This window comes from Triticum urartu, chromosome 1A (genome assembly GCF_056163025.1).
Source record: "Triticum urartu cultivar PI428250 chromosome 1A, HENAU_Tu73, whole genome shotgun sequence".
In the NCBI taxonomy this organism is placed as follows: Eukaryota; Viridiplantae; Streptophyta; class Magnoliopsida; order Poales; family Poaceae; genus Triticum; species Triticum urartu.
In genome coordinates, this window is record NC_141873.1 from 25,122,549 (window position 1) to 25,146,265 (window position 23,717).

At 48.6% G+C, this 23,717-nt stretch overlaps 1 protein-coding gene across 2 annotated transcripts; it reads right to left on the bottom strand.

Moving 5' to 3' along the window:
* Nucleotides 1-9,819: 9,819 nt before the first annotated feature.
* On the bottom strand, nucleotides 9,820-12,393 carry LOC125543821 (E3 ubiquitin-protein ligase XB3). 2 transcript variants are annotated; one of them, XM_048707306.2, is made up of 8 exons: nucleotides 12,050-12,392; nucleotides 11,887-11,946; nucleotides 11,725-11,796; nucleotides 11,518-11,639; nucleotides 11,278-11,418; nucleotides 11,064-11,171; nucleotides 10,559-10,823; nucleotides 9,820-10,455 (listed from the first exon to the last, which is right to left on the bottom strand). In XM_048707306.2, exons 1-8 carry the CDS (start codon nucleotides 12,230-12,232, stop codon nucleotides 10,051-10,053), a joined length of 1,356 nt encoding a protein of 451 aa, XP_048563263.1. In that variant the 5' UTR covers nucleotides 12,233-12,392; the 3' UTR covers nucleotides 9,820-10,050. The 2 variants fall into 2 exon arrangements, with proteins under 2 accessions (XP_048563263.1, XP_087401176.1); XM_087545050.1 differs by having other exon boundaries at nucleotides 11,725-11,946; nucleotides 12,050-12,393.
* Nucleotides 12,394-23,717: the final 11,324 nt, after the last annotated feature.

The window sequence follows — 23,717 nt, forward strand, 5'->3', positions numbered from 1 at the left end:
TCACTGCTAGTCAGCTTGCTACTCTCTACATGGCCAGAATTGTTTCACTTCACGGTATTCCACTGGTTATCAGTTCAGACCGTGGCAGCTTATTCACTTCAAGGTTTTGGGCGAGTTTCCAAGAAGCTATGGGAACTCATCTGTCGTTCAGTACTGCGTTTCATCCTCAGTCGCAAGGACAGGTTGAACGTGTCAACCAAGTTCTCGAAGACATGCTTCGAGCTTGTGTAATCTCATTCGGCAAGAAATGGGAGGAATCTCTTCCATATGCCGAGTTCTCTTATAATAATAGCTATCAAGCTAGTCTGAAGATGTCCCCCTTCGAAGTGCTATATGGACGAAAGTGTCGAACCCCCCTGAACTGGTCAGAAACTGGGGAACGTCCACTCTTCGGTCCTGATATTATCCAACAGGCCGAAGAACAAGTTCGCATTATTCGCGAGAATCTCAAGACTGCTCAGTCACGTCAGAAAAGTCAGTATGACCGTCATCACCAAGACATGGTCTATCAACCTGGCGAAAAGGCTTATCTTCGAGTTACACCAATGAAGGGTGCTCACCGCTTCAGGATCAAGGGCAAGCTAGCTCCTCGCTATATCGGTCCCTTCACTATTCTCGAAAGGCGTGGAAAAGTGGCATATCAACTGGAGCTTCCGCCGAACCTTTCTCAGGTTCACGATGTGTTCCATGTGTCACAACTCCGCCGTTGCTTCAAGGATCCAATCCGAGCGGTGGATCATGAAGTGCTCGAATTGCAACAGGACCTCTCCTATAAAGAGCATCCGGTCCGCATTCTCGACCAAACTGAACGCCGCACCCGTCAGAAGGCAATCAAGTTCCTCAAGGTCCAGTGGTCGAGTCACTCTGAAGACGAAGCCACCTGGGAACGCGAGGATCGTCTTCGCGATGAATACCCTGCACTGTTTCCTTCTACCTCCTAAATCTCGGGACGAGATTTCTTGTAGTGGAGGAGATTTGTAACGCCCGGATAATCTTGCTACAGTAATTCCACGCTAATCGTGCCACGTCACCTCGGTTACTGTTGCTAGGCTTTCGTTAGATCAAACCGCGTCGAATTCAAATCTAAATTAATGTCAACAATAAAAGTTTTTGAAAGTTGAACAAAAATGTTCGGTGGGTGCCGAATATTACAAGGGTAATTATAATAAAGCAAACTCATTTTTGTAAAATGTCTAGATAATTTAAAATGATTTAAAAACAGAAAAGTAAATACAAAAGAGAAAATACAAAACAGAAAAGCTAAAACCTAAAGCTAACAAAAAAAAGAAGTGAAAGAACCCTCTCCCTGGGCCGTGGCCCAACTGGACCAGCCCACTGGCCCAGACCGGCCCCCACTCCCCCATAACCCCACACCCCCGAAACCCTAACCCCACCCCGTCGCCCCCAGTCGCCCCACTCCCCCCCCCACTCGCTCCACTCCCCCCTGCCCCCTCCCCGATCCAATCGGATCGGGGGCGTTCGCCGCCGCCGCCCGGATTCCACGCCAGGAGCCCCCCCCCCCTCGTCGGAACAACCTCGCCGCCCTCCTCGCCGGTCCCCCTCTACCTCCTCTTGATCGGGATCGAGGGGATCCACCCCGGCCTCCTCCGCGCCGGACCTCCCCCTCTACGTTGCCGTCGTCTCCGTCCTCCTCCCCAAAGGCTCCACCGAGCCTCGCCGACCCTCGTCTCTGCAACGCCGGTGAGGCCACGGCCTCATCTTCCTCTTTGCTCCCGCTCTGCACGTCTCCCCGTCGCCACCCGCACCGGCCTCCCCTGCTCGACGCGCCACCGCGCGCGCCCGGCGCTCGTCGCCGCGGCCACCGCGCGCGTGCGCCCCGTGCACGCCTCGCCATCCCACTCGTCGCGCCCGAACGCCCGCAACCCCGCGCTCTCCGTGCGCTCACCGCAACCGCCGCCCTCACTCCCCTGCTTGGCCGCGCGCACTCGCGTGCGCGCCCTCACCGCGGCCCCCTGTACCGCCCCAGTCATCCCCCCCCCGGTCACCGCGGCTAACGCCCGCCTCCCCTCTTCCCTTCCCGTGGTGGCTGACCAAGGCCGGTCGCCGTTCGGTCTGGCCGCACCTCTCCACGGCCCCGGCGCCCTCCTCCGGTGGCCGCCGCTTCACCACGGCACCGCTCCGCCCGTGGCCTCGCCGTGGCCATGGCCACCCGCGCCTGGCGCCTCCACTGGCCTGTGCAGGCGCCCAATCGGGCTACGGGTTGCGCCCGCACCCCCCTGCACACGACGCCCGTTAGACCGAACCGATAAGGCCTTTGGCCCACTGACATGGGGGCCCCAGCCCAGAACGTTTTGTTAAAAAAAATGCAGGAATTAAAAATAATATGTAAAATAAATAAAAATAAATAAATAGATAATAATAATATAATTAATTAATTAAGGAATTAATTAAGTTAATTAATCCGGTTTAATTAATTTAATTAACTAGTTAAGTTTAATTAAACTATAATTAGATTAACCTAAACCCTAATTAACCTAATTAGAGGATGACAGGTGGGTCCCCCCTGGACCCACATGTCAGGTTGACCCAGTCAACCCCTGTTGACTGGTGACGTCAGCATGACATCATGCTGATGTCATAAATCCAAATTTTGAATTAAATTAAATAATTAATTAAATTCCAGAAATTAATAAAATCTTTAAAAAATCATATCTTTTAACCCGTAACTCGGATGAAAAAGTTTTATACATGAAAGTTGCTCAGAACGACGAGACGAATTTGAATACGCGGCCCGTTTATCCGCCACGCATCCCTAGCATAGCGAACACGCAACTTTCCCCCTCTGTTTCATCTGTCCGAAAACGCGAAACACCGGGGATACTTTCCCGGATGTTTTCCCCCCCTTCACCGGTACCACCTCATACCGCGATAGGGCATCCCTAGCACCGATACTTGTCATGTCATGCATCGCTATGCATCTGTTTGCTTAAATATTTATTGTTTCTCCCCCCTCTTCTTTCGCTAGACACCGGGACCGACGCCGCTGCTACCCAGTACGACTACGGAGTTGACGATCCCTCTCTCTTGCCAGAGCAACCAGGAAAGCCCCCCCTTTGATCACCAGATATCGCCTACTCTTCTCTATACTGCTTGCATTAGAGTAGTGTAGCATGTTACTGCTTCCCGTTAATCCTATACTGATGCATAGCTTGTCCTTGCTACTACTGTTGTTACCTTTACCTGCAATCCTAATGCTTAGTATAGGATGCTAGTATTTCCATCTGTGGCCCTACATTCTTGTCCGTCTGCCTTGCTATACTATCGGGCCGTGATCACTCGGGAGTTGATCACGGGTATATACTATATACTTTATACATGATACATGTGGTGACTAAAGACGGGTCGGCTTGAGGAGCACCCGCGAGTGGAGTTTTGAGGCGGAGCGGCAGGGCAGGTTCTGACCACCTAGGAGAGAGGTGGGCCTGGCCCTGGTTGGCGTTCGCGGATACTTAACACGCTTAACGAGATCTGGGTATTTGATCTGAGTCTGGCCATTTGGTCTATACGCACTAACCATCTACGCGGGAGTAGTTATGGGTATCCCGGCGTCGTGGTATCAGCCGAAGCCTTCGTGACGTCAGCGACTGAGTGGCGCGCGCCGGATTGGACTGGAAGGCCACTAGGCTAGGTCTGCTTTCGGCCGCGTTCGCAACGTGCAGGTGTGCTAAGGGCGATGGGCCCAGACCCCTGTGCGCTTAGGTTTAGACCGGCGTGCTGACCTCTCTGTTGTGCCTAGGTGGGGCTGCGACGTGTTGATCTTCCGAGGCCGGGCATGACCCAGGAAAGTGTGTCCGGCCAAATGGGATCGAGCGTGTTGGGGTATGTGGTGCACCCCTGCAGGGAAGTTAATCTATTCGAATAGTCGTGATCTTCGGTAACAGGACGATTTGGAGTTGTACCTTGACCTTATGACAACTAGAACCGGATACTTAATAAAACACACCCTTCCAAGTGCCAGATACAACCGGTGATCGCTCTCTCACAGGGCGACGAGGGGAGGATCAGCGGTTAGGGTTATGCTATGCGATGTTACTTGGAGGACTTCAGTCTACTCTCTTCTACATGCTGCAAGACGGAGGCTGCCAGAAACGTAGTCTTCGAAAGGACTAGCTATCCCCCTCTTATTCCGGCTTTCTGCAGTTCAGTCCACATATGATACCCTTATTCCAGTTGATACCATTGCATACATATGTAGTATAGCTCCTTGCTTGCGAGTACTTTGGATGAGTACTCACGGTTGCTTTCTCCCTCTTTTCCCCTATCCCTTTTACCTGGTTGTCGCAACCAGATGTTGGAGCCCAGGAGCCAGACGCCACCGTCGACGACGACTCCTACTACACCGGAGGTGCCTACTACTACGTGATGCCCGCTGACGACGACCAGGAGTAGCTAGGAGGATCCCAGGCAGGAGGCCTGCGCCTCTTTCGATCTGTATCCCAGTTTGTGCTAGCCTTCTTAAGGCAAACTTGCTTAACTTATGTCTGTACTCAGATATTGTTGCTTCCGCTGACTCGTCTATGATCGAGCTCTTGTATTCGAGCCCTCGAGGCCCCTGGCTTGTAATATGATGCTTGTATGATTTTTTTTTATTTGTAGAGTTGTGTTGTGATATCTTCCCGTGAGTCCCTGATCTTGATCGTACACGTTTGCGTGCATGATTAGTGTATGGTCAAATTGGGGGCGTCACAGTTAGCTCAAAAACGATCCATTTTACCTTAGTTAGCTCAAAAACGTGGCATTTCACCTTAGTTAGCTCATAAAAGACCCATTTCAACTAAGTTAGCTCCAAAATGATCAATTTCACCTAGGTTAGCTCATAAACGACCCATTTCACCTAAGTTAGCTCAAAAACGATCCATTTTACCTTAGTTAGCTGAAAAACGTGGCATTTCATCTTAGTTAGCTCATAAAAGACCCATTTCAACTAAGTTAGCTCCAAAATGATCAATTTCACCTAGGTTAGCTCATAAACGACCCATTTCACCTAAGTTAGCTCAAAAACGATCTATTTTACCTTACTTAGCTTAAAAACGTGGCATTTCACCTTAGTTAGCTCATAAAAGACCCATTTCAACTAAGTTAGCTCCAAAATGATCAATTTCACCTAGGTTAGCTCATAAACGACCCATTTGACCTAGGTTAGCTCATAAATGACCCATTTCACCTAGGTTAGCTCATAAACAACCTATTTCACCTAGGTTAGCTCATAAACTACCCATTTCACCTAGGTTAGCTCATAAACTACCCATTTCACCTAAGTTAGCTAATATATGGCATATACTTCTTCTTCTAGTCTTCTTCTTATATTCTTTTTCTTCTAGTCTAATTCTTCTTCTAGTCTTCTTTTTCTAACTTTCTTATTTATCATTTTGCAGGTTTCATTCACTTCACGGAAGCCAGCTTCCTATGATGGATTGCTTGCTTTTTCCTGTTTTTTCCTTTGATGCACTTCTTGTATTCTGCTCGCTTGCTATGATGAAACTTTGCATATTGTAATATGTATGGATCGATGGAACTATGTGCAACCTACTATGTATATATGGATGGATATATATATGTGCTGGATATTTATTATGTTGGATATATATGTGCTGGATATTTATGTGATGGATATATATGTGCTGTGAAATATTTGTTGTGATAATTGTTGGATATAAGAAAAATAGAACAAAAAAGAGGCAGTGCAGGCTCTTTGCCGTCCGCGGCAGACGGCAAAGACCCCTTTGTCGTCAGTGGCAGACGGCAAAGGGGGCACGTGGCGCCCACCTGTGCTTCCTGGGGATGGACCATTTGGCCAATTTGCTTACCGTGGAGGACGGCAAAGCCAAGCTGATGGCAAAGACTTTGCCTTTGCCGTCCGGTGGGCGGACGGCAAAAAAGATCGGGCGCTGACGTATAGCTGACGTCGTCTGGCGGACGGCAAAGAGGCGCTCAAATTTGCCGTCCGCTGGCGGACGGCAAAGGCCGCCGTTAGCCGCCTAACGGAGTGACGCTGGCGGACGTGCAACATTTTGCCGTCCTCCCTCTTTGCCGTCAGCCGCTGTAGGCAAAGGGCTCTTTGCCGTCCGCCATAAAAAGCCGATGGCAAAGGACCTGTTTGCCGACTCTATCTTTGTTGTCACTGTTTGCCGTCCGCGGCGGACGGCAAAGTGCTTTGCTGTCAGCCGTCCCTGCCTTTGCCGTCCGCCATGGCAGACGGCAAAGTACTGGATTCCTGTAGTGTACAACCATAAATGGTTGGCTGCTCAGATTCAGAGTACGGCTTTTGTCGTTTGAGAGCAACCCACCTCGAAGCCTTTGAGAGAGAATTCCTTGCGAGGATAAAGCCCTAACCATCCAGAGCCAAAGAGAATTAGGCATCACTTAAGTCTTCTTGTCTGTGTGATCTGAAGACTTATTACACTTGAGGACTGTGCATCCTCCAGCCGGTTAGGCGTCGCATTCTGAGCATCCAAGAGACATTGTGGATTGCCGGTGAACGAAGTCTGTGAAGGTTTGGGAGTCTACCTTGAAGACTTACCAGAGTGATTGGGCGAGGTCTGTGTGACCTTAGCTCAAGGGGAATACGGTGAGGACTGGGTGTCCTGAGCTGCGTGTTCAGGACTGGGTGTCCGGGACTGTGTGTCCTAAGGTTTAAATACCTAGCCGCCCTAACCAGACGTACAGTTGTCACAGCAACTGGAACTGGTCCAACAAATCATTGTCTTCAGCGTGTCACTGGTTTCATCTTCCCTTCCCTTTACTTACTGTTGCTCCTTGTGAAGTCATTGTATGTTTGCACTATCTTTTGTCTTCACTGAGTGACTGCATATTCTGTATGTCTTCATAATATCTTCCTACCTGATCCTTACTACATTGCTGCTATTAAGTCATTGTGCTTTCACTCTATTGAATACTTGACTATGGCTTACCTAGTGTAGTCTACCTTCCGCTGCAGGGTAATAGGTTTATTTCTATTGTTTGTCTTCATAACTTCCACGTATTGAAGACTTTCACAAAAATCGCCTATTCACCCCCCCCCCCTCTAGTCGATATAACGCACTTTCACCTCCTCCCGGGAGCAGCGGTGCGCAAGCCGGATGACCATCTCCTCCTCGGGGTCACGTGGAATGAGCTCGGGATCGACGGATCTGGAGGTGAAGGACTCGGATCCGCTACTCGCCATGTCGGAGATGGGCGGAGATCGATGGACGGAAGATTGGGTGGCGGAGGGGAGTGGAGTGAAGTGGCTAGGGTTTGGTCCAGCAAGCGGATGGGGAAGAAGACATGTGGGGTCGGGTGGGCCAGCGTGGGCCAGGGCGGATGTGCACGGGCGCCCCCATATCCCATATTTGCGCTAGATATGAGAGGTACCGGTCAACCCGGGGACCCCCATATCCGCCTCATATTTGGGTTGGATATGAGAGGTGTCGGTCAACCGGGCGTTTGAGGCCTGTGGAGGCATCTGCCTGAGTCGAATTTTTGTGACCGAGCCGTCCGCCCGGACATTAGAGGTGGGTTTGGGTGCCCGGTTGTAGATGCTCTAATAGCAAGTACAATAGTGGGCTATAAGCCCACTTACATTGCATTTTCGCCTATGTGAAGAAGAGAGACAAGAAAAAAAATAAAGGGATGGACTCTAAGAGCATGGATAATAATGTAGTCAACTGTTTGCTATATGAGGTTGGCATATCATATATAGTCATTAGTTAATAGTCACTCATACAACAATGTTAGCTATTTATTTTTTACTTTCTCTTTATCTCTTTCTTCGTATTTATTACATTTGCATAAGAGTACGCATATAGTTAGACTCTTGTATGAGAGCCCACTCCCACTATTTTTTCATGTCTCTCCTCCGTAAAGCAAAAGTATCATGTAAGCGGACTATAAGCCCATTATTGTACATGCTCTAATGCAAGAGTCAGTCTCTACGCATGAGTAAAAAAAATATTTAATAAGAGAAAAGAGATAGAGAGAAAGTTGAAAAAAGTTGTGAACTTATAGCCAACCTTACGGCCAGCCCTATTGTATGAGTAATTAATAATTAACTCTTGTTGATATAACATCTCTATATAGCCAACAGCTTGCTATACTATTATCCATGCTTTAATCAGCTTGGCATGGATTCCTTATGGAATAAGCAGTCAAGTTTGAAAGTCGTTGGAGCGCTCCTCGAAAATTCGTGAAACCTTGATAGCTTGAACATCACACACAGTAACCCGACATGAAAAGATAGAAATAGACCGAGGTAACCATATTAGGAGTTCTCAAACAAGGCTAGCAAGTTGCAATTTACGGAGAAGCATGCTGCGCCATAGATGTATGCTGCGAACCCTATTCTATCTCAAAGAGCAGTGAAGAGCTGATCATCTCCAACTATTACACTTGCAGGAATGGGCTGGGTACCCATGCAGCCTGATGGAGAAAAGAAGTTGCTGCTGCGAACTCTGATGAAAGTGGCCGGTGTGGACTGTATAGCTAGGGGGGAAGCATTCCTGGTTGGTGGCACAGTGAGGTGAGAACCGAACCCAACAGTGCTCGTTCTTCCTCGAGTGTTTCCAATATTTTTTCTTCCAATATTTTTTAAGAAAAAATCAATCTATTCATAATCTGTCATGTCATGTAGTACAAAGAACAACAGAAGTAACAAAAATTACAACCTGGCCCATGAACCACCTGAGGATGACTACAAGCACTGGGACGAGTCGAAAGCGCGCCGTTGTGGTCGCCTCTCCCTCACTGTAGCCGGGCAAACTTTATTGTAGTAGACAATCGAGGAGTTGCCATGCCAAGGCATTAGTTGAAAATTTTCTTGAACAAAAAAAAGGTGATGTTACTCACGGGTAAATGGACACCAAAAGGTATGATGGCGCCAGTGGAGCATAGATGAAAAACGACGCAGAGTTCGTCGCAATGTCTAGTGAGCGACCGTCACTAGCGCGTTGGAATTAGCAGCAAACTAACCCACCCCACCTCAGACTCGCAAACAAAAAAATTCATTAACCCACCTCAGAAAGATGGGAAGACTTCATCTTTTGTCGGGTCACCCCACATATTTTTCTCCAGGTGGTTAGGACTAATACACCACTACGAAAGTATGATAAGCAAGTTCCAGACATATTTTTCTCCAAGTGGTTAGTGACAGTGCTGGCTCAGCACTATAAAATTACTACAGGATAATAAGCAAGTTCCAAGGATATTTTTGCCTCTTTGTGTTTCGTCACACGAAGCACTAGGAGGTCAGATCGCCTGACGTGCCGTGTGACGGCCCGGTCAAATGAAAGCTACTGTCACGGCTTGTGTCCTCGTGTACACAGAGGAAATTTCACTACGCTACGGTCAACACATTTGCTCTCTTTCTTGTTCATAGATTTTTTTCCACTTGAGGAGTTGCATTTTCCGGTGATAATTTAGATGGTGATTTGGAGCAGTAGAGTTCAAGATCATTGCATGCAGTTGCAATATGTTACAGCAAGAAGTAGCCGGACAGTGACAGATCAAGTGGCAGTAGTAGTGCCATCTACAATGTCATAAAACTCATCTAGGCAGGCAGCACCGCAGCAGCAGCCAAAGTCAGTCATGGCGATCCAAGGACCGGACCGGACCACCCTGCCGCCGCGCTGCCATTAAACGACAGGCATTAAGGGCCAAAAATGGCCGTGATCCAACGCACAGGACAGCGTGGGGACAGCGCTCACATGCCATGGCATGGCCGCGGCAGGCCGGACTCAGATATCATTGGACTGTGAAGCAGCAGCAATGGCAGCTCTCACAGTCCGATCAGATCTCTGCATCATCCACCAACACCAGACTCCATGATGAACAGCTCCACTGGACTATATGCATTTCCGAGATTGGCCGGCGACTCCAAAAATACAGGGCAGACAAACAAAAGGATGGGTGGAAATGGAGGACGCTTATTTGGTTCCTACCTAGAACTTCCATGGAATTTTTCCTCTTCTCTTCTCATCATCTGGGGAGGCTGTGGAGGTCCAAAATGTGAGCTCACTGGCAATGTCCGTCTTGTGTGTGTGTGTTCTGCCTCGGTCATGGATCGTGCTCGGGCTTGTCCATCGCAGCGCTGTCGCCGCTCTCGGCCATCCGGCTCGAGCCGCGGGCGATCTTGGAGATGGCCGAGGACAGCCCCTTGAAGCTGCTGCTGCCCTCACTGAGGTTGTGAGAGCGCCGGGACCGCCGGTGCGCGAGCTGCGGGGAGGCTGGCCTGTCGGGGTCGCCGCCGTCTGCTGTCCGGGTCTGGGCCACCACCAGCCGCGAGATGCTGCCGCGGCAGAACGGGCAGGCCGGCGAGGGCAGGGTGAGCGTCGCCGGGTTGGGCTTGTTGTGGCAGCACAGCGCGAGCGTGCACGGCGCGCACATCTGGTGCCCGCAGTCCTGCACCTCGATGGTGCACGCCTGGTCGAAGCAGATGCAGCACAGCTCCGTGTCGCTCACCTGCGCCCAAATGAAGATGCATCGTCAGTCTCACTCACTAGACAATGAAGTGAAAACAGATCATCTAAGTAATGTGTAACTGGAATCAAGAACCGGATGGTACCTCCGAGAACATGTCGTCGTCGATGTGATCATCGTCGTATTGCAAAGGGGACTGCGGCGAGCACTTTGCGTCCTTCAAGATCTTCTTCTCCCTCTCCCTGTTGGCTTCCGTCAGGGCCGCTTCCAGCAGAGCCTTGGCTTCCGGGTCGAGCTCGCTGATGAACTTCAGCGGGGACGGCCAGACCATGGGCTCCGCCGAAGAAGGGTTCAGCAGTGCTGCGCATGCTCCATGGTTGCGCTTCTGCGCCACCACATAGGGAATTCTCCTGGTAGGACAACAACATTTGGCATAAGATTTCAGCAGGACGACTATGGGAAATTCATCAAAAGAACATATCAAAGTTTGTTGTTAGTGGCATAGTGAAGTTTCCAAATGTGGATTCAGCAAATGCATAGTGAGTTCACTTGTTAATTGGCTACTTGAGTCCAACTGATTACCAACAGAGCAACTAAAACTGTGCTGCTATACACACCATCAATGTGCAATGCAGGGATCTAGTTCTCACCCAGCAGAGTCCCTTTGGAGCCGATCAGCTCCCCACGCGAGCAGCTTCCGGATGCAATCCAAGTCCCCGCTGCGAGCGGCCAGATGCAACGACGTGCTACCAGGGAAGCTACAGCAGCAACAACACATGAAGATCAGCATTTTGCACAACCAAGTAACCAAATTGAGCTGATCTCCAAGAAACTGTCAGGGCTGGCAGAGATCGGCAACGTTACCCATATGATCCGGTCAATGCCGACACGATGGCGCCGTTCTCCAGCAGCACCTGCACGCAGCCCGGCCGGCCCTGCCTGGCCGCGAGGTGCAGCGGCGTCGCGCCGTGGTCGTCCCGGACGTTGACGAACCGGGCGAACCCCCTGCGAAGCTTCGACGGCAGCAGGTGAGCAGTCTTGCCAACCAACAACAGATCCGTTCAAGCGAGATCTACGCAGCCGAGGAGTGGAGCGGGGTCTCACCATGAGCCGGCCACCGGCGTGGTCCGCGCCGTGGAGAGGATGGCGTCCAGGCAGTCGACGTGGCCGTAGTAGGCCGCGTGGTGGAGGCAGGTCCGCGCGTGCACCGAGTCGAACATCAAGATCTGATAACAAACGCGCACATAATTAAGCTCATTTAGTGAGTGGATCCTGCGGGGTAATGAGGTCGCAGATCTCTTTTTTGCTCACGTTTGCGCCGGCCTGGAGGAGCTTCACCACGCAGCCGATCTTTCCGTGCATCGCGGCGAGCATCAGGGGAGTCTGCAGGACAAGACAGGGTGAGATTTTGAAGGAGCTTGTTGGAGAAGAAGAAGAAAAGAAAGAGGTGAGATTTCGAATGGGATCTCGCACCTGCTTGTGCCGATCCACGGCGTCCAGCTGCGCCCCGCGATCCAAGAACATGGAGAGCGCCTGCGAGGAGGAAGAAAGCTCAGAGGCCAGTGGAAAGTGAAGGGGATCCAATGATCCGTGGCTGTGGTGGTGGGGAGGAGCTGCCGTCGGATGCTCGACGGACCTCGAGGCGGCCATTGGCGGCGGCGATGTGGAGCGGGGAGAGGCGGTCGTAGAGCGTGGCGCGGCGGGCGAGAGAGGCGTCGGCGGCGAGGAGCGCGCCCAGGGCGTCGAGGTCCCCGAGCTGCGCCGCGCGGAAGAAGTCGTGCTCGTCGCCGGTGCGCGCGCAGCTCACCCCGTGCCCCATGGCCGCGTCCCTCCTCCTCCTCCTGCGGCGATGCGGCGGTGAGGACGGCGGCGGCGGCGGCGGGGGAGGCTCCGGCCAAAGCTCCTCCCGCCGCCGGCGAAGTGGGTGGGTGGGCGCCGCGCCGGGGACACTGCGGAGTGGGAATGGGGAAAGAGAGGCGCAGACTCCTTACGCCTTTTTATCAAGCCTTTCTCTCTCCTCTCCTCTCTAATTTTATTTTTTTTTCTTTTTGTTTGAAAAGAAAAGAGAGGGAAATATCCCGTGATTTCACTCAAGCTGGTCGTTGGGACCAACCCATCAGGTAACGAGCAAACAAATTCCAATGCTTACATTAGAAAAATATATTATAAATTCCTTTTTCTCACAAACACGTAAATACACTCATCTTATGAAGGTACACACATTATCTTTATGAGTACCTTCAAAAATATCAAGTCGGCCGGTCATGAAAGTGACCAAGTCATCACGGGCACCTATAAAAAAGTCACATCCCACAAAAAAAACTTTTTGTCTGTATTGGACATCAGAATGTTAAATCTGGGATTATTCTCTTAAACATCCAACCATGTATTACTAAATTTTTGATAAACACAAATTCGTGTGCCTATTAAAGGAAGAGTATGCATTTCCTTTTAGACACCCACTACAATATAAGAGCGCACACCAATACTCTCTCCAGTACTTTAAAGTTTGACCATATCTATATGAAAACAATACTGATGACGCGAACTGGAGTGAGTGTAGCTTAGATGATTAATTTTCTTGTGATTAAATCAGTCCACCGGGATTTAAGTCTTAGGCAATGGTGCTCGCATTTACTGCATTTATTTCAGGCTTTCTGTCAATGTTCGTTCAGTGGGGGAAGACAATCCCGTCGACCGCGAGGTGCATGAGGTGACTTCGTCAATTTCAAGATGTTGTGTCGGTTCAGTGCCCAAAAAGAATGAGTATATGTGCGTGTATGTGGGCATCGATGATTTTACTAAGTTAAAAAGAATATTTACTGATGTTTTCATTAAAACAAAACGAGTGTTGATGACAAGAGTTGCAAAGCTAATAAAGGCATCGCCAACGCGGATCACCAAACATATATCATCAAATGTCTATAGACATAGTCTGCAGATAGCCCAATTATCCGATTGTGTTCCTCAAATTTGCACCATGGGCTATGACTGCCAGATGGCCAGGCAAGCCTAGAGGAGAAAAGGATATCGACTATGAGAGATATGGTCTAGCTGACAGTGGACCAAAAGGATTGTCCGGGCTCTTCCAGAGTCCTCCAATTTTTAGACGGGGATTTTTGAATGTTCAGACCTATCCATGAACATTTATTGAACATAGTATAATTGCAGATGCTCAAATATACACATACAAACACTAGTGTTGGAGTCATAAAAGTGTCTACGTATATTTGAGGAAAGATTTGGTGCCCTAACATCATCTTCTGAATCAACATGGCACCCATCGGGTTCGGATGCAGGTAATGCCATTCCAAACCCGCACATGATTCAATATTTTTCGCTCAAATATGTACCCTTACCCGCGCCCTTCGTTTCATATTATTCCTATACCCATTACTGGTTGGGTGCGGGTAATACCCGCGCTTATAAATACGCATCTTGCCCACCTCGACCAATTCACCCGCGGGCCCCCCGGGTATCTGCCTCCTTGAAGGTGGCTGGAGGCGTAGGGCATGTGGATAGGCGAAGGCGTCGGCGCCATAGAACCACTCCCATATGCGACATCTTATTGAAATTCCTCCCTATCTACCAGAGTTGCGCGGAGGAGGTCATCCGTACTGGAGGAAGCCTCCTCAACATCCTCTTATCTGTTCTCCATGTGCTTGTCGACTACAGGCATAGAGCGTGGAACGGCTGGAAGGAGGTGCTCCAACCATCTAGCTGTAGGCGCATGGAGGAGATGGGGCGATGAGTAGAGAGCTGCAAGAGGAGATGTCATGGTTGCGCGAAGGAAAACATGTGGAATAAGGAGACGAGGAGATGAGGAAGACAACCCATTGTATCATTGTAGCCTACAGGCAGGCAGGCAGGCAGGCAACTGTGGCGGCCTGCGGGGGTAGCCTATGGCGCCTCCCACCTAGGGTTGCAGTGAGAGCAAGACGGGGGTGGGGTTTGTGTGGTGTGACAGCGCCCGATGGGTAAGGGGAGGGAGTTTTGGGTTGAGGTTCGCAACTGGATTAGACTAGGGTAAGCGGCTAGGGACTATTCCTTCTTAAGTGAATGGCACATGATACCTACTAGTTAGAATGAATTAGTATACGGTATGCGGGTACATGGTATGGCTATTGCCTTCCCGCATCCCGTACTCGGCTTACCCAATGGGTACGATTTTTTTCTCATTTATGAACTCATAGGTTGATTTTTTTTCCCAAACTCTTACTCTAATACGGGTTTTACTCATGAGTAGCCGGTACCTATTGCGATGTTGACTTCTGAAGCATCTAACCACTAACTTTTGAGCATTGCTATACACACGATATACTAGCGCCTGATGTGTGAACGATCCTACGTGGCAACTTCACAGCGAGCGTGTAAGCAAGAGATTTGGGCGTGCTTCGCACTGTCGTCTGCCGGTCGTGCGGAATATATCGTCTGTGAAGCAATTGCACTAACTATTTCAAGCGACCATCAAGTTGATTCCATTACTATTGATAATAAAAAAGAAAATAGTAGCATCATTCATGTTGACATAAAAGGTGTGTATTTTTAACTAGTTGAGAAACCTCTTATGTTATTCATTCTTTCTGCCAATTTTTTTTGGTGATTTCTTTATAAGAAGTTCTATGTGATTCCTTTTCCACAAAGTAAATCTATCGGAAAACGAAGTCTTCTCTTATTCTGATTGCCTTCTCTTGGAAGTCTCCCCCATAATCTTTCGGTGATATACTCTGGCAGCATAATCCACCACTGAGATTATATGCCAAGTTGCAAACCATATTAAGTAGGAGTGACCAAAAAATTGCAGATGTTATGGACACATTCATTTATTCTTTTCCTTTTCAAATCTACTCTGTTTTGTGACAAAATATAAACAGATGCACAACCCTTTTCTAATTTATATTAGCTGAAATAAGGAAAAGCTTTTGTCCGAAAACGTCGACAAAATACAGGAAAAAAGGATTGTCAATAGAAAAATGCAGGGAAAAGGTATCGTCAAAAGGTGAAGTGTAATCTCCAAAAATGACATAGTGATAATTGAAGATTCTCGCAAAAAATTTGCTGATAATTGAAGAGCAACGGAGGCAATCATGCACTTTACTGGGTGTGGTGTGAAATGATTTTATTGGACGTATTTGTGTGGGGTTTGGTATGGTTTGGTTTGGTGTTGGTGGGTGCAAATCATTGGAAGTAGCTTTCGCTACATGTGTTGTTCTACAAATGGGGTGGGTGCAAGTTTGTGTAGGTGGATGGATCTGCTCGGTTTTTTGGTGCAGTATCTTGCAAGGTTCATGCATGGCTCAAATGGAAAGAAAGGTAGTGTTTGTAAGTGTCGGTGTTGGATCCTTTCCGATTCTATTTCGCCTACTTTTGTCAGAAATATAAACAAAAGATATACTCCTTTATTATTTTTTATGAATCTTTTCTATTACTCTATTAGGTCAACAAATATCTTGTGTATAGTACTCCATTAAAGAAAGAAAGGATCCTAATATCTCGGGAATGTTCTCCCGAGGAGGTTCCTAAACGAACTGTTCCCTGAAAACGTTCTGTTCGAGCGAATGAAAATGTTTGCTAGGGGAAAACCCTCCCGGCGAACCCATCCTACTGTACGTATCTAAGACTCAATTGGGACCAACCCTGTTCGGGTATGAAAAATTTAAACATTGATCTTAAAGAAGTTGGATAGAATAGATTATTAGACATGCATGCTCCATATGGATTTAGAAATGAAACTTATGGAAGTGCCCATCTTTAAAAAAAAGTTAAGATATGGCATGATAGAACCGTGGGGACAAGGTTCACCTATTCAACCTTTGTTTGAAGTTGTTTTAGGTAAGCTCTGATTGAAAGGGAGTTATAATTAACCTATGAACAACATATCTTACGAGAGATACATGAAGGAGTTATAATTTCAGCTATGGACAAGCATGAATAAAATTACACCAAAAAATGTGTAACCACATTAGAAAAAAAAATTGGAACGCTTGGCAGTCCGGACGTCCTTTTCCCCGCAAACCGGGGGCTATGCGGGCGTCCGGACCGCTGCCACTCCCGCTTCTGACTGCCCTGACCCACCCAAACCAACCCACCCCCCTCCACCCACTTTAGCCCGAAGTGGTCAACGCTGCTCCGGTGCCACATTCATGCCGGCCTAGAGTGGATGCGACCTCTCACGTTGCTCCGGCATTGAAGTGGTGCAAGGGCCAAGAGCACTGCTCGTGCCACTTCCCGATGCATGCGAAATCTCCACGTTCAAACGACAGCCCGTCCATCCACCTACCTACAATAAACATGTGTGGATGCCGTGAAACCTGCTCCGGTGACACCCGCCCGTCCGTCTGCTGCCCACCATTAACCACCTTGCCGGTTGTCCTGCCATCCGCCCGTTATTTGAACTCCAGCCCCGGCCATAGCCGCATCCATCCACCCCACTCCCTTTATCCTCTTTGCATCATGCCCGCCATGGCCTCCTTCAGCTCCAAAGCCATTTGGGACAACATCTCCTTTGAGCAGAAAAAGGAGATCGCCGCCATTACAGCCGGCTAGTAGGACGGCAGGCAGGCGGAGGTAGCGTTGCAGATTCCCCAATGGAGGAGGCGGCCGACAACGAGCTGGCGCCACCCTCCTCGCCGGTCCATGTCGACATCACCATGGAGAGGCTAGTGCTCACTACACCGAGATGGTGTTAGCTGAGTGAAGGCCACGTTCCGGTAGGCGCAGGCCGACCAGGAGTAAAACCTCTGACTCCTCGACGAACATCGGCGTGAAGGAGCAACTCGTCGCTGGCACAACCATCGCTCCAGATAAGGACGTGGCTGAGAAGGAGATGCTGCTCGACCTCCTATCGCTCTGCCTGCGACATCCACCACGCCTGCTAGTTGTGCCGCCTCCATCAGGCGGAGTTAGAAGCCACCTTCAAGGAGATCGATGAGGCGGCGGATGAAGTCTATAATAAGAGCGAGGACGAGGATGACGTCGCCAGCTCCGGCACTCATGTGCCCCGCCGCCGCGACCACAAAGCCGACACTTCCACCGGCACTGCTGACAAAAAGAAAGTGTAGAGATGGCAGGTTGCTGGCGCTCGGGTCCTAAGAAGGCCACCGCTCTTTTGCTCCCGCTAAAGCAAAGCTTGGCGGGCTCGAATAGTTGGCCAATTAGCCGCTTGCAGGCTGCGGAGCCAGAGCTTCAGTTCTCGGGGCTCATGGCCTGCCGGAGATGGGAAACAGTCGCCAACAGTCATTTAGAATAGGTTTAGAGTACGGTTAAGTCCAAGTATGTCAAAATGTAATCAGTTTGCTCCGGTTTAGATGAATAGCATCTGGTTTTATGTAAAATTTATCCAAGTATGAATAGATATTGTATGGTTTGTTAAAATATGCATTAAATTTCTTCAATTTTGTTAAATTTTCGTTCAAAATGTAACTAGACATATGTAAATAGCTTTTGATGGCCGGCTCCCGCATAAGTGTCTGCGGACTAGGCCCCCGGTCCACGGGTAGATGCGGTGACCGGTTTGGTGGTCGACTTGGAGATGCCCTTACCTTCACCCAAGCGCTTGGGTTCTAGAACGGATTGGAGGATGAAAATCGTGTAGCTGTGCGTTATTCCTCCCATCCACCCTCACAATGAATTCAAGATTATGCCTAAGCCTTTCATTCTTAGCCAGCCAACAAGAGAGAGCTACTAGCACTATATATACAGGTTGTCGTTACAAGGCACTTGAGGAGCCCAATTCTCACTAGAGACCCATAGGGGCAGCCTTTTCCTTTCGATTTTCGATGGGTCGGGATGCCGGTCCATCCTACCTTCCAGCATCATGCCTCGAGGCAGCGTGGGTGTTCGGCTGGGGACTGCCTCGCAACATCGAATATGGTTTAGATTGTTGAAGAAATGTGTTATTTGGCGAGTTGAAAATGGTGTAAATATAAGAAGATGGAGAGATCCTTGGATCCCCAAAGGTCCTGTGTTTAAGCCGGTTGCTCCTAAACGAAGCTGCAAGCTTAATTTTGTGGTTGACTTTCTGGACGAACAGGGAGCATAGAATACACAGCTCCTACATGAACATTTTTAGAGGATGGATGTGGATGAAATTCTGAAAATAAGAACATCATCGCGCCAGCGCAGGACTTCATATCTTGGCAGCTGGAGCAAAACGGCCAGTTCTCGGTTCATAGGGCATAAGGCTCGCCACCTCTGCTCATGATGAGGCGCTCGCTGGAGGGGTTTCCAGTGCCATCCCGTACGGCAAGTGCTCATTGTGGAAGCTCATATGGCGTGCTAGTGTATTACAAAAAATAAAATCATAGCGTGGAAGGCTTCTATCGGCGCACCAGCTACTATGTTGGGTAAGGTTGAACATCATATTGGTGTACGGGCCACATGCCCTATTTGCATAGTTTAGGACGAATCAAGAGTTTTCATGCATTGATAACCTGTTATCACACGCGTGCGTTGTGGGAGCGTATGCGGGAGGTGTGGCCACATCCACCATCGGAACTCGTCCAACATACATGTAAGGATTGGCTTCTTTTAGTCCAGGATGGTTGTTCGACAAATACTAGAAACATGATCATTCTCCTAGTTTGGAGAATTTGGCAATTAAGTTGTCTGTGGTAAGGACATTCATGTGATTTTTTGCAAGTTATTGGATGTCCCTTGATAATGCTTAAAAGTACTCGTGTGAGGAGATACTAAAGGGAAAGTTGCCACTAGTTAGTGTTGCCAATGTACCCACCCCGTCAAGCCAAAAACCGGTCTTGTGTTCGATGCCACCACCGCAGGACAAAACGGCCTTATCGGTTGATGGGTCTTTCTCGGCTACGGACGGCACGTCGGCTGCGCTACGATCTTAAGGAGGTACGACATGAGTGTTATTTGTGCGACATACAAATTCATGCACTGATGCAAGACATGGCTTTTGCAATACAACGTACGAATCTCCCAGTTATTGTTCAGTCTGACACGTCGATGGCTTTCAATTCTTGCTGGTGATTACCTCAACCGTTCTGCATACGGTTATTTGGCTTTGGAGATCAAAGGGGGGTTTGTTCCACAAAAACTACAATCAAAATAGAGTAGCAGATTGTTTCCTAAGATATAGCCATTCTGAACGTACGACAGTTGTGTGGTTAGACAGAGGGCCCCATGTATCGAAGAACTCTTACCTCTTGATTGTAACTATATCATAATGGAATAAACTCCTTTTCTCCCTGAAAAAAACATATTTTAGTTTAAGTTATATATGCTGTGAGGCAAAAAATAATATATGTGGTAGGGGTAGCTTCCAGGCAACACTTGCCGCGAGGATCAACGGTCAACACTTGCAATGTTGTGTGTCGCCCATAGAGAGCAGTAAGCTCGGGTCGCTCACACGTTCCCTACACGGGCCTGGTCTAGCAAGCATTTTTGTTTCATTTTGTTTTTAGTCCGACCAACTTCATTTTAATTAAAAATATTTACGAATGCGATAAAATTGTTGGTAAATTTCAAATTTATTAATGATTTTTAGAAAATCTTTCCAAATTTAGGAAAAACTCATGAATTTGTAAGAAAAGTGAATTCAAAAAATGACTCCTAGTGTGGAAAAAATATTCATGGATTAAAAATATGGACGAACTTGGAAAATATTATTAAAATTTAGAAATTGATATAAAATTTTAAATTGTAACAACTTTCATGAATTTCAAAACACACACGAATATAAGATTTTTTCACGAATTTGAAAAATTATTTGCAAATTTAATATTTATTGATGAATTTATGAAGAAGAAGAAATAAAATTAAAACATCACAAAATGAACAAAAGAGAGACAAAAAGGAAAATATAAAAATATAGAAAACACGCAGGAAACGAGAGGATAATATTGGAAAACCCTGGCCTGGAAGCTTCCCAGAACTGGGTGAAAAGATTCGTGAATCCCATTTGACCGCTTTATTACGCCTAATGGGCGGGCCCAAGTCGAAACTCATTTGGTAAAGCGAATATTCGGGGCGCACCCAGTTCTGGGACCCTCCTAATGGGCCGGCAACTGGGTTTAGGGTCTGCCCACGAAGCAAAGGGAGCCCCTGCTTGGCATTCTGTGACAGAATGTGGCCCATTCACGCAGTGTGGCAACGACTAGGCCGACCAATAGTAGGCAGCACTCCGCCAAGTATTTTTTGTATATTCTCCTTTTTCCATTGCTATTTTAGTTTTTCCACAGAAATAATAAATTTACTCTTTTTTTGAAAGTGACTTATTATTAAAAATCTACATTCTTAAAACCAAAGAAATTTTAAAATTCCAAATGTCTTTCGAAAATTTAAAAGTTTCTTAAAGACACAAATTTTGGAAAACATGAATCTTTTTTTAAAGTGAAGATTTTTATATTTTTGTAGCATCTTTTTAAAACTTTCAAAGGAAAATCCCTTAAAATTCACTGGAACAAATAAGGAAAAACCAAAATAATATCCTTCTAGAAGGTTCCCAAATACCAAAAAAAACTAGACAAGAACCTTGGTTTCTAAATTCAGAACTGTTACCTAAGCTTGGCCCACTTTCTTTGCTCGCATGATGGTTCATTTCCGAAAGGGCATACTTTGACGCTTAATGCCATAAAAATGTATAGCCCAAAGTGAAGCATCTGAATTTAGACAAATACAAATCATTTGAGCCGCAAATGCTATGTCTCACTTATTGCGATATAGAAGGCCACAAGCGACCTTTCAAGTGGGCCGGTCCAACGTGGTGGCAGCGATTTGTTTTGAGAAGCTTGTAAGGAGCTGCTAGGAAAACCTTCCAAAAGCTATTGGGAAGGTTGCATGCTGTTTGTTTTCCTTTTTCCCTTTGTTTTTCTCTATCAAGTTTCACTACAGGGATCAGCTGATTTGTCGTCCGCCATGGCAGATGGCAAAGGACCAAAAAGTTGACGGCAAAGGTCTTTGCCATCAGCCGCAGACGGCAAACATGTCCGGCACTGTAAGCTACGATAATGAGCTTCTTTGCCGCCAGTTTTCACGCAGCGAACGACAAAGAAGGTGGACAACAAAGAACAGACGTTAGCCACGTTAGGTGGCTAACGGGAGGCATTGCCATCTGCCATGTCACCCACGCACCCGGCGTGACGTGCGGCGTCCAACCGCGTCGCCCGGTTAAACTGCCGCGCGTCGCCCGGCGCGAGTGCATCGTCTGGGGAAAGTGCGTCGTCTGCCACCCCGACGCCACGTCCCGTCGAAGGCCGCCTCGCCTTCCACCCCCCCCCCCCCCCGCTGTCCCGTCCCGAGGCGCCGGCATTAATGAGCAGTAATGCCGGCTGCCGGCCCGCCCGCCCACCTCCCATCGCCCGGATGGCTATAAGAATCCACGCCGACGGAGACCCCCCACACCCGACCTCCTACCGCCGATGAGAAATCTAGCCCTAGCGCTGGCGATGGCCTACCACCATGGGAGCAGCAGCGCTGCCGGCGGTGACAACGGCCCGAGTGCCTGGCCGTTCAGCCTCGGCAATCCGGAGACGACAGAGCTGCACCGGTACGGCCTCATCGTGTCGCTGGGCTACCGTCTTCCCCGGCAGTGGAAGATCAGTGTCGACGGCTATCCGACGCTCAGCCCCAGCGCGACGCCGGAGGAGGTCCAGACCCACACCGGCGGCCGCCACAACATCCAAGGTCGGCACGACTTTGGGACGACAAGGTGTACGACGACGTTATCGCCGCCTTCCGGCTGGCGGCGACCAGCGTCACCCCCGACCTTACTGGAACCAACGGCCGCCCTCGCGCACCGGCACCGGCGCATGGCCCGGCCCCGTGGGAACGCCATCGTGGAGCTGCCCACCGCCAGCCAGCCGCCCCGGCGCCCGCGCCCGCCGTTCCCCCCACTGTGGATCTGCCACTGGAACAAGTGGTCCTCCCTGAGGACGGCCGGCGATCCGGACAACACTCCGGGGTGTCACGTCGCTCTACGGGCTTCGGAGGCGGCGGCTGCGGCTGCGAGGGAGGCCGCCGAGGTAGCGGCCGCAGTCGACGCCGCCGCGGCGATGGCGGCAGAGGAGGACGCGACGGCGCCAACGATGATGTAGCAGGAGGAGGACGACGACCCCGTCGACTGGGATGACGTCGCCACAGACAGCAGCAGCGACGACGACGGTGACGGCGAAGTTGTTGTCGTGATCGACCTGCTCGCTAGCGATGAGGGTTAGTGTTTTTATTTATAAAATGTCGTTATAAGTTTAAATTTCGTTTAAATTATGTTGGACTATGTAAAATATCTCTATGTTGAATTAAAATGCAATGAGAAAAATCTATGTTTGTTTAAAATTTTCGAATTTTATGGTAAATAACCATAATCCCTAAAATCTTACTAACTACAACTAAACCCTAATTTAACTAATAGCGGAGTGGGGTAGATGGAGGGCGGCGGTGTTGGTGGAGGTGGAGGAGGCCGGCGGCGGCGGTTGGCTAGAGGAGGCAGGGGGTGGCGGCATTGGAGGGGGCCGTGGGGCTCTAGGCAGCGTGCAGGAGCGGCGGGGCATCGGGGGGAGGGGGGAGCGGCGTGGGGCCAGGGGGTCGGAGCGGCAGGCAGCGGGCCGGGGCGGCATGGGGTCGGGGTGGCGGGGGGAGGGGGTGCGGTCGGCAGGAGAGAGAGAAGAGAGAGATGAGGGGGTGGGAGAGAGACAGAGAGAGAAGAGAGAAAGGAAGGGGCGGGACGTTAGGGCCGTTAGGTAGTTGCTTTTTTGCCGTCCACTAGTTGACGGCAAAAAGAAGGGGTTGGGCCGTTACAAAGTTTCTTGCAAAGAACTTCTTTGCCATCCACTAGCAAACGACAAAGAACAAGCTGATGGCAAATTCTCTAATTCTAGTAGTGTTTCTTCCAGCTGTTTCCTTTTCTTTGTTCTTTGTTTGTTTCCATTTTTATTTCTTAAAAAAAATTAAATACTTGTTGAATTTTACTGAATGTACATTGAACATATTTTTATATAGGTTGAACATATTTTAGATACATATTGAACAATTCATAAATAAACTATGAACATTTTGCAAATACATGTTGACAATATTTTTAAATACATGTTGAATATTTTTAATACATGTTGAATATTTTTTTAATACATGTTGAACATCTTGAATACATATTGAACATTTTTATATATATATGCAGCGAATAGTTTTTAAATACATGATGCAACTTTTTTGAAGGACACATTTAAGTTTTCTAAAATACATGTTGAAGAAGTCGTTAGATTGTCGGTGACAATTTTTTGAATACGTTGAACATTTTTTGATTATAATGAAAATATGGCCAACATTTTTCAATACACGATGATCAT